The sequence below is a fragment of the Merops nubicus genome, unplaced genomic scaffold, assembly GCF_000691845.1.
Source record: "Merops nubicus isolate BGI_N331 unplaced genomic scaffold, ASM69184v1 scaffold12776, whole genome shotgun sequence".
Classification (NCBI taxonomy): Eukaryota; Metazoa; Chordata; class Aves; order Coraciiformes; family Meropidae; genus Merops; species Merops nubicus.
The window spans coordinates 1-11,251 of record NW_008615660.1 but is presented as its reverse complement, the minus strand read 5'-3'; the positions used below and the strand labels follow the sequence as shown (position 1 = coordinate 11,251).

General features: G+C 49.3%; 1 protein-coding gene across 1 annotated transcript; it reads left to right on the top strand.

The window, feature by feature from the left end:
* Positions 1–1,094: 1,094 nt before the first annotated feature.
* On the top strand, positions 1,095–7,048 carry LOC103775151 (E3 ubiquitin-protein ligase ZFP91-like). The gene is given in 10 exon segments (XM_008942596.1): positions 1,095–1,320; positions 1,573–1,609; positions 2,086–2,178; positions 2,537–2,659; positions 4,372–4,422; positions 4,948–5,026; positions 5,377–5,491; positions 6,004–6,103; positions 6,463–6,892; positions 6,895–7,048. Coding segments are annotated over 10 exon segments (1,359 nt in total). The 3' UTR covers positions 7,000–7,048.
* The last annotated feature ends 4,203 nt before the right edge of the window (positions 7,049–11,251 follow it).

The window sequence follows — 11,251 nt, the reverse complement described above, 5'->3', positions numbered from 1 at the left end:
CAGTGCATGCGCCTGGCTCTTGATGGGCACTTTGCTTTCCATAGGGACTCCCAGCATAGCTGACCAGCCAGTCTTTAGAGGACTTCCCGTTGACTTTGCTAGCAGATGCTTGATAAACTTCTAGGCATCTCAGTGGTACTGCTAGCTGGTGCTTAGGCAGCAGAAACCCATCTGAAACTAAACAGCACTGTAAATGTATTTGGATAAAAAGGAGTGGGTCTAAGATTTGTCTAGAGCACAGGTCCTGTGGCATCCTGCAGGTGTCTTTGTGGATTAAAGAAAGCACTGGCAAACCTGGAGTGTATTGAGTGTAGACAGCTACTTGGAAATAATTTCTTCAGCATATTGTTTGTGAAATTTCAAAAGGCATTTGAGTTTGTTAAGGCCCAGTGTCACAGCAAGCACCAAAAGTGAGACCAAGTGAGCTATACTTGGGTATTTTAGTTTTTAAGGGATGAAATTGCTCAGATAGACATCTAACCAAGTTTTGTTATCTTGCCAAAACATGTCTGGACATCAGCCATCAGCCCAAAAGAAACCACCTGTAGAAGCTGTGAGTGCAAAGACCTCAGGCTAACAGTGCTTGTGATGCTTTTTGCTTGAGCATAAGACCGGAAACATCCAGCTCAGGTTCCTCAGGGTTATTGCCGGGTGTACGGTTCTGGTTAAATATGTGTTTGGGGGATTCTCCAAACACAACTTTTAATATGGTCTAGTTTTGAAGCTAGTCTTTCATAAAGCAGTTGCTGAGGTTTCTGAGTGTCTATCTTGTAGTGCTTAGGGTAGATCAGAGCCAGCAAGTAATCATCTTACAAGCCTTTGTCAGAGGGAAATGTAAGCTGGTTTTAAATATTTGTGACTTCACTTAAAGGCAGTAGGAAATGTGGTGAGAGCTTTAAATGAAGGCTTGCTGCAGTAAGGCCCTGGGATGTGTCCTGTCTGGCTTTGCAGAGCTATGCTCCAAACTTGTAGGAGGTATTGGTTTCCTTGTCAGAGTAGACAGGGTCAGTTATTCTGTTTCACCATTGTGCAACAAAGAGGAGTGCGAATTAATGAGGGTATTTATACTTTTTATTATTATTAAAGAGGTTGCAATGGGTGTTTCAGACCCCAAAGAAGAGAAGGAAGAGGAGGAGGTTTCCAGTGCCCCCAGCCAGGGCTCTCCTGTCAGCACGGCCAGGCCCAGCAGAAGCTGGCGCAGCAGCAGGTCAGCCGCGGCCCACCAGCGCGGCACTGAGAACTCCCGGGCCTCCAGATCCAAGACTGGCTCCCTGCAGCTCGTCTGCAAGTCGGAGCCAAACACAGACCAGCTCGAGTACGGTACGTGGGAACCTCTGGCATGAAAGTGCCTGGAGATAGTCAGGTCCTGGGAACCTTTGAAGGGAGTTAGATGTGGGTGTAGCTTTGTGAGCTGTATGCAGACTGTGGCTGGTACAGGCGTGGTGCTTCTTGGTCATGAGTACCTTCTGCCACCAGCACTCCTGGCACTGAATGTCGACGGAGGTTTCTTGAGACAGATGAGCTCACTGCAGCGAACACAGATTGAAACCTAATGGTGACTTTTCCTTTCAGAGGTCACAGAACAGCATCAGTCTCCAGCTGGAATCAGGTAGGAAAACCTTTATTTTGTGCTATTTCTTCCTGTTTAGTGTTTCAAGAAAGGAAGACAAGGGCCTGAGTTTTTTTCACAATAAATGCTTCTGTGAAAGGATCTATGGGATGCATAGCAGCTCTGTTCTCATTCAGTCCTGGACCTTTGCATTTTCTGTCTGGATTGCAGTTGTCAGGAAATATTGTGGAGAAATGGACAGTAAGATTTGATCTGGCATTTCACCTGGTAGGCTTTATTTCTTCAAGCGTAGGTGCTGTAGTTAGGTGAGTCACAAGAAGAGACCTGCTCTACCTTGCCTGTCTCTTTTGTCTGTTATCATGGTCCTTGGTGCAAGCTGTTAGCTTTACCCAGTCGTGCTGAATGAGAAAGCGCTGTGTATTAGTGTTTCCTATCCTAGGGAGTGATGCATGAATATTCTTACAGTAGTTCTTAAACTGTTGCTGCTAAAGTCTTCTATTCTTGTTTTCTCCCAGCAGTGATGATGATGAGGAGATGCTCATCAGTGAGGAAGAAGTTCCCTTCAAAGATGATCCGAGAGATGAAACCTACAGGCCTCATCTAGAGAAGTATATTGGTTTATGTACTTATTGTGGTTTTAGGAAAAAAAATGTGACATCTTAGTTGAATGAGCATAATATAACCCAAAGAACCTGTGGTAGTTCCTAAGGTGGAATGGCTTCCATTGGACACCATGTTTTCTAAATACTGCCTACAGTTACCAGGACTGTTTTTATCTAACAGGCTAAAGTCTTTAGAGCCCTGCTGGCTGCCAGGTTCTTCCTTAATCCTTGTTCCTACTTCTATTTAGACATGGGACTTGATAAATAGACCTGAACTTCAATCCAGTTTTTGTTTAAATCTTTGTAAAAAGCAGACAATGGGAAGAGTATTGGAGTCACATGTTGTATTTGTATCTCTTTGTAGGGAAGCACCAAAGCAAAGGAGAAAAGCTAGCAAGGTGAAGGAGGAAAAAGAGAAACAGAAAGAGATTAAAGTAGAAGTGAAAGAAGAGGGTGAGTTTCGGGAAGATGAAGAACCACCAAGGAAGTGAGTAAAACTCAGCCATTATATGTAGCAGTGTGTATTGTTTATTTTGCATTCTTGCTAGTGTTCAACAGTGTTTCGTTGTTGTCTTCCCCTTGCCCCCCAGCTGTACTATAAGCACCTCCAGGAGCAGTTGGAACAAATGGGGCTCCCTCTGGTGGTCTATGGTGTGAGACTCTGCACATCATCTTTTTAATTTCTCTTGCTGTTTTTAAACTGCTACACAGCTGATTTACACTTGAGAGGAGTAAGGATGCTGACATTTTGAGAACTTTTCTTTTGCTGTTAGAGATAGCTTTCTGAGACTTATGGTTATGTTGTTTGGATCAGGCACTACTTTTGTGCATAATAAGACCAGTGCCCCTTCTCAGGGCTCGGCTTGAATACTGAGTGCCAGTTCAGAATGTTCTGGCATTGCATGGTCTTGCTATCAATAAAGATACCTCAGTACAGTCTAGAGAAGACTTTCATCAGTCTGCTGTGTCTCAGCAGCAATGTGATCAGGCAGGCATGGTGTTCTTGGCAGAGTTATTGCTTGGGAGGGTGCATTTTACATGTAAGTGTAAGTCTGATCTGACAGAGCATAGTTGTGGTTTGTTTTTGTATTTTCCTCCTTGTTGGGTATATAGGCTGCTTTAGTTAATTCAGAGGCCTGTAGAATAGCTGCTAGAACATTAATCCCTTTCTTCCTAGTCATGCAGATTGATATTTTTCACACAGTGTGAAACGTTACCTAGCAGAGCAAAGGAAATCTGGTACACTGTCAGTTCTGGACTGGGTTGGCAAAATGACGTCTTCATAAGAAATGTATTAGGAAATGGGAAACGTTTTGAGGGCAAACCACGTGAAGCATTTATTTCTCAAGAATGTTCCCTTCCTCTGAATCTGTCTCTAACTTGCACTCGATTGACGTTTCTCGAGCTTGCAGTTAAGGAGGAAATAACTTGCTGCCTGTCTGCAGCAGACACAAGAGCAGAATCTCGTGTGCTGATGTGCAGTCTGGAAAGGGATGAATTTAATTACAAGGTCGCAAGTTGTTTGGACAGTTTTCAGGTTTAAAAAAAAAGTGAGGCATGTGATGCCTGGTTGACGTTATTTTTAAAAAATACATTCCTCACTCCATCATGGCAGAAGAGCTAGTAATTTCTAACTGCAGCCTTTTGGGCTGTGGCTGGCTGATACCTGTTTACTGGTGTCTGCAGAGTTGTGAATGATGGGATGAGATGCATTTGAGCTAAGCAGTTGTGTTCAAAAATGTGGTGCACACTAGACCTGCTGGTACTCGTGCAGCGGCAGCCTGACTGTTGGCAGAGGCAGCATAATTTGAGGTCTTCCACATGCCACCAATGTCATGGAGAAAAAGTGTCACCAAGGTAGTAGAAACATGGGGACCACAGCTCCACAGGGAGTGGTCTTCTGTGTGGTGTGGCAGTTCTGCAAGATGCAGGGACAATTTGCATCGAGGCCTGGTTACTTATCTTCTTTAGGGAACCTGTCCATTTATTACAAGAGTGTTTCCTTAGAAACTCTTCAGTTATTTTGATCCAGAGGACGTAGCTGACTTGTGGGGTGCAGTGTTACTTTTCAGCCTAAAAGCATAGAAGAGTTCTGTAGCATTTCTTACAGCATGCTCTTGCTTTATAGCTTACACTTCAAAAACTGTGCCCGCTACCAATGAAACTTCTTTCAGTTCTGTTTCTGTAACTCTTTTACAGGAGGGGAAGGAGGAGAAAGGATGACAAGAGCCCGAGGCTGCCCAAGAGAAGGTAAGTGATCCCCTCTGCACAGTTCTGTTCTGAAGACTTGCTTCCTTTGCATCCTACACAGGGATGTTGATTGTCTCAAAACCATCTGTCTTGCACAGTATAGAAATCTGCCTTGAATGGAAAGAAAATTTAGATAGCAGCATGCCTTGACTTCCCTCCTTTCTTTCCCCCTTTTTCCTGTAGATATGGGTTTGATTTTTTTCCAGCTGAACCAGCCCCCACTCCTCTTCTCCCTCTCCCCACTTTCAAGTTGATCTCTAGCCTGGCATTGCCCAGTCGTGAGGATCTGGGAACTCTGTGTCTTGTGACATTTTCTCACCTCTGAGGGAGAGTCCTCAAGTAGTGCTACGAGTGGAGAAAACGCGTGGACAGAGTCTCTGTCAGCATAGCCCAAACTGGAAGACTGGAGCAGTGATCCTTTGCTCTCACATCATCAAGCTGCATTTACACTCATTTATCTTGCTGCTGTCCTGGCTTCAGACGCATCAGCTCATCACACTGCCTGTTTCTTTGCTGACTTCTTAGGAAGAAGCCTCCAATACAGTATGTGCGCTGTGAGATGGAAGGCTGTGGCACAGTCTTGGCTCACCCACGTTACCTGCAGGTTAGTTGGGATTTTTCACTTCCTGAATGAAGTGTGAGGTCACAAAAGGGCCATTTGGAACAGGCAACTAATCCTCCACTGGCACTGAAGCATTTATTTCTAATGCTGTCTTTTTGGTAGTCTTAATCGGTTGTGGCCATGTGTGTATCTGTATCTGTCCTGTTGCTAGATGTCCATGTTTGTTTGGGTTTTATCTCTCAGTGGACATCAAAGCCTTCGTGTTCATGGTACAAAGGTGTCTTGTCAGTGGAGTCTGGTGACCTGCTGCAGGGCCATCTGGGATCAATGTGTCTCAGCTGTTCTCTCAACCATGTAAAGAGAGTCTACAACCTTTCACTCTTCCTTTATAGCATCACATAAAGTATCAGCACTTGCTAAAGAAAAAATACGTGTGTCCTCATCCCTCCTGTGGTCGGCTTTTCCGGCTCCAGAAGCAGCTCCTGCGGCATGCCAAACACCACACAGGTACAGGGAGTTGGGAAACAGATAAAGCTCCTCCTCAGGTCAGTGGACAGAGTAGGTGGGGGGGAAGTGGAAAAGCCTCTAGAACATCTGGGGAAAGTGAAGCCAAGGCAGGTGGGATGGATTTGCAGCAGCAGGTTATTATTCCCTCATGGATTACTGTCTTATAAGGAAATGAAAGAAACAGGATATAGTTTCTAATTCACACCCTGGCAACTATCACCCAGGGGTTATGTTGAGGAATAAATTAAGCCAAGCTTTATTCTAATGTGCTAGATGTTCAGTATTGGTCAGAATGGATAGTTGGCTCTTAGGAGAGTCTTAATCATGCCTTAATTCTCCCTATCAGCTTGCTGTGCTGTATTGTGGGACACCACCTCCTTTGCTATGCCTACTGGCCTCCCCAGCACTTGTAGTTCTGCTGCTTCTTGGGCAGCTTTACCTGCAACAAGTGGGAGCTGGGCAAGGGAGCAGGTCTGCAGGAGAGTAATGTTCCAACTGGTGTTGCTTTTTAGATCAAAGGGATTACATCTGTGAGTACTGTGCCCGAGCGTTTAAGAGTTCTCATAACTTGGCGGTGCATCGAATGATCCATACGGGCGAGAAGCCCTTGCAGTGAGTACCTCTGCCTGTCTCTTGCTCTCCTGCTTTGAGGAGATACCCTTGGATACACCTGCTCTTGTACTGCCCTTAGATCAGGGGTAGTTCTGAAGTCAGGACTGGAACCTGTTCTTGGTGTCACGGCTCTCTTTAAACACACACCACTAGGAGTGTTTGAGCTGCCACTTGTCTTGCTTGCTCCTTGAGGCAGTGTCCCAGTAGAGATCTGAGTCACATAAGCCCTCTGCAAATAAAACTGGAACAGCTGGAGTGAGCCTCCTTGATGTTTTCCTGGGCTGCCTCTTTGCTACGCTTGTCCTCACAAATGTGTGGGGATGTCCCTTTCTTGTGACCTCCCCTTTCTCCCCTCGCAGGTGTGAGATCTGTGGATTCACCTGCCGGCAGAAGGCTTCCCTCAACTGGCACATGAAGAAGCATGATGCGGACTCCTTCTACCAGTTCTCGTGCAACATTTGTGGCAAGAAATTTGAGAAGAAGGACAGTGTTGTGGCCCACAAAGCCAAGAGCCACCCTGAAGTGCTTATTGCTGAAGCACTGGCTGCCAACGCAGGTGCCCTGATCACCAGCACCGACATCCTGGGCACTAATCCCGAGGCCATTGCGCCGCCCACCGACGGCCAGGGCCTCCCCCTTCTTCCCGACCCGCTGGGAAGCGCCGCCCCGGCGGAGTGCCTGCTGCTGAGCCCCGAGGGGGTGCCGAAGGCGTACTGCGGCGGGGCGGAGCGCGTGAGCCTGGTGGCCGACGGCAAGCTCTTTGTGGGCAGCGGCAGCAGTGCGAACCCCGAGGGGCTGGCAGCAGTGCGAACCCAGAGGGGCTGGTCATGAACACAGAGATCCTGGGAGCCACCACAGAGGTGCTCATTGAGGATTCAGACTCCACTGGACCCTAGTGGGTGGGGAGCACATAGGTGCTGGGGTAGTTTGGACTCTGTATTTAAATGGGGAAAAAAAAAAAAAAAGACATTTACTGAAAGAGAGAAAAGTTAAACGAAACTTACAGAACTAGTAAATAACCGAAGGGTCTGCTCCCCTCCAGTGTGGATCACAGCACATCCTCTTTCTCCCAGCCACTTCTCTCTCCCCCACTGCTCCTTTGCAGAAAGGGGCACGTGTTGCCATTACCAGAGCAAGCTGGATTGAGCGATGGATTTCTCCAAGCGAGGGGGCACTGCTGAAACCCTCCGCTCCACCCCAAGGCAGATGTCTTTCTGGCTCCTTGACGTGGCACCACTTGCAAACTAGAAAGTGTTGGATGTGCTCTGGACAAGTTTCTTAGGACTCCCTCTCGCCCCGGTCCCGACTTCTATGCATTGCTGCACTCTGGTCCTTGCAGTCTCATTCTTCCCGGGGCTGGGAGTTTGGCTTGGCACTTTAGGGCCCCTCAGCAGGGCGAGCTGTGACGCAGCGCACGTCCCTCTCCCCACCGTGCTCCTCTGCTCTAGCTCTGGCAGGAAGTTGAGGGAACGCCCTGGCTCGTAGATCATGTTTGCTTGGAGAGGCCCGGGGGCTATGGGAGCCCTGCGTGGGAGAGGCAAGGAGGAGCATCCCAGTTTGACGACAGTAATTTGCACTTTGAACATGCTTCGTTTTTGTGTTGTGGTAACAAGATTCCTTATTTATAGATTGAAAAAGGGTTGGGATTTTTCAGTTGTGTTCGTAAGGGGTGGAAGGGGTTCAGGATATTTTCCAGCAAGCTTCTTCGCACTAGCAAGCTGCAGGGAGCACATGGTGCTGTCCTAACGGCAGCTGAGAGAGCCCAGGTGGAGGCAGCATTCTGGAGTCTGATGTCTCTTGCAGCTTTTCCAGAGTAGAGGGAGAGCCCCTGGAGAAGAGCCTGTTTGTACTGGGAGTCTCTGCAGCAGCATTTTAGCGGGAGGATGCGGTGAGTGATGGAACAGCTAGCTGTTGTCTCCCTCCCTCCCAGGTCAGGGTGAGCTCCTTGCATTAAATGCTCTTTTTGCCCTCCCCTTGCTCCCTAGCCTTTCAGGGAAGAACATCATTAGCCAGGAAATTGTTCTCTTGACTTAGGACAGTTGTGATCTGCTCGCTGCTGGGGGATGGTGTGCTCCTCAGCAAACTCTGCCTCTCCTTTCCAGGACTAGACAAAGATACAGAAGGAGGGACTGGATGTGGTTGTCTCAGGCTTGTTTATCCAAGGCAATAGACTGATGCAGGACTATGGGGCTGTCAGCTTCTCTTCCTGCCCCCATCCATTTTGGGGGCAGGCTGTTGTGCAGTCATGTATGTGCTCAAAGCTTCTCCTGTGCAAATACCCCTGCTTTCCATGAAATGTGGTGGTTCAGGTGTTGCCTGCTGGTGTAGTTGGGACAGCTCTGAGCCCTTTTAAAAGTTTACATAGGTTGTGATGTGTCTGGTATGGAGACTTGGATCTTTTTTGCTCTTAACTGAAACTTTGTGTGGAGATTCAGTGGCCTTGAATTTGTAGTGTTTTTGGAAGAGGTGAAGAATAACCTGGGCTTTTTGTTTACTTGGGTTTTTTGTTGGGTTTATGTGGTTGGGATCAGAGCTGAAGTATCTTGTCTGAGCACAAGATCAGCTAAACTGGTCCGTAGCACACGGCAGCTAGGCAAAGTCGAGTACCTGGGGTCTGGAGAATCGCAATAGAATGGGATTTAATTGGAAATTCCTTACAGGAAACTCACTCTGAACACCCACTCTGTCCCCTGTGCTGCCTGGAAATCCAGCTGTGGCCCAAGCCTGACAGCTTTTATAGGGCCATTCATTTGTCCTGATTTGCCCTCTCCCTTCCCTCCCTTACACTGATAGCTTAGTCAGAGCAAGTTGAAACACTTCTGGTGTTGGGGCGGTTTGTGGCTGAACAGTTTGCAACCCTGGTGTCTTTTGCCCTGGGTGTGGGCATCCCACATTCTTGCACTGTGACAGCAGCGTGGCTCCCATGCCTGCAGGAGATGCATCTGGCCAAGAGCCTCTCCTAGAGGTAACGATGAGGGACCACCTTACTTGCACCCTGGGTCTACTGGGACAGTGATGTCAAGTCTGCAGTGGGTACGGTGTTAAACTAAACCAGTTTCTTCAGTTGCCATGATCCAATTTCTTGCTTGGGTCAAATGAATGTGATTTCCTGCAGGAAGCTTTCGAATGGCCAGCCAGTCCCCTCCCCCTGCAGCACAGTGAGACTAGTTCAGTTCTGATGGTTTCACCCTCCAGCAGTGTGGGCCTTTTTTTCCAGGAAGACCTGGGGCTGGTCAAGCCATGTTGCGTGGTGGCAAATCTCCTGGCCTGGGTCCCAGCCCCCAGTAGCAGAGGGGCTTGTGTGGTGCGGGTCAGCTGTGCCATCCCCGTGCTTGCTGCAGACTGTGCTGCTGGAGCTGCTTTTCGTGCCCTGCCTCTCTGCCCCTTGCCTGAGGTGCGAAGTGGGCAGAGCCTTGCACAGAACACTAAATGGAGAGCTTGGGGTTTTGTTTTCTGAGGGATGGGACTAAAATGCTGGGTCAAGGGCTTGTTCACCTCTGGTGATGCAACACTTGGCACCTGGCTGGGAGATGAGGGAAGCTGCTTCCTCCTGCATCTGCCCCAACCATCCCAAGCAGAGCAAAGAGATTGCCATCAGCTGCATTTCTGGGATGCAGGATCAAGCAGCTCGTTTGCTTCTCAGCCTGGACACCTCTGATCCCTGCCACTCCCTGCCTTGTCCTTCCATGCACACCTCTCATAGCTCTTCTTTTTCTTTTCTGGCCTTGGCCAGTTGCCTGTCTGCCCTCTAACCGCAGCCTGCTAATCCCTGATGCAGGAGAGACTGGTGTAGCTCCCTTTGCCACTCCTGTTTTCAAATCCTAAAACTGACACAGCCCTCCTGCAGCTCCTCTTCCCCATGATGTCTCTCCTTCACTCGCATGCAGTTTGCTTCAATAAATTATTGTAGTAGTTTGCAATAAACTTTTTTGTATTTTTTTTTTTCCCCCCGTATTTATTTTTTTTCTCCTCCCGGGGAGGGAATGGAGTGGGTGCAGGGCCCTTTGCCTCCTCTTAGCGCCCTGAAGAGCTTGTAGGTGCTGTGCCCAGTCTGGGCAGCAGTGTGTGGCCCGGGGCCCCCTGGGGTGCACCTCTTGGGCTGGGGTCCATGCCAGCTGGAGCTGGGGGCTTCTGGAGTTCAGCGTTTTTTGCAGTAGCCACCAGGTGGCAACGAAGCTGTTGGGTTGGCCACTGGGCCTGGGAACTTGGGCTGTGGGGCCGGGGCAGTCCTTCAGCCAGGCTAGGGCAAGGCTCAGTGTACTGTTGATACTGAAGGGAAACTGCTTTTCAGCTCCTGTTTTTTCTCTCTTAATCTGAATAATACATAACCAAAATAAACATACTGAGGAAAAAATAAACCAACCCAAAGGGCTGTTTTTGTTGCGGTGCATGCAGGTCACTGTGGCAGGTGGCCAGTGTTCCCCGGGCATAGCTGGGACCTCCTGCTCTGCTTGCAGCCCCAGTTCGGGGTGGGATGCCACTGGGAAAGGGCGAAGAGACCTGGGGGACCCAGTCCCCCACAGCCAGGGGAGAGTAAGAGGGCTGGAGGTAGCTGGGACAGGCCCCTGCAGCCTTCTGTCAGGGTTTGGGTTGCAACCCAGCCTGCAGTCAGTGCTGGATCTCACAGCCCCCGGGTCTTCCCTCAGTCTCTTGCTGGTGAACCCGCAGTTCTCTCTCTGCCCTGCTCAGGCTCCAGCCCGCTGCCCAGGCTGGGATGTTGAGCAATGTCCGGGTTTTGATCGCCTCTTCCTGGCAGTGTTTTCCCGCACTCTGGCATGAGGTAGGGGAATTAACATCCTGCTAATCTCACCGCTTGGCTGAGAGGGAGGAATGGGTCAGATCTGGGGCTGGGAGCCTGTTGCTGCCAGGCGAGACTGTTCTGGGTAAGGCGCTTGGAGTAGCGAGGCATGGAGGAATTAGGGAAATAATCTGTTGCTGTTGATCCCAGAGGCGGGAATTTGCAGTGTCGTGCCAGGCCCCAGGCGCAGAAGAGGGGCAGAGCCAGGCCAGCAGACGCGTGAGCGGAGCCGCTGGCTGGAATGCACCAGCTCAGCAAGGGATTGTCCTCCCTGGCCCGGGCAAGCGCCGTGCCGTGAGCCTGGTGCCTGTGACAGCCGCCCAGGCCATGGCGGCAGCAGGCAGCCCCTC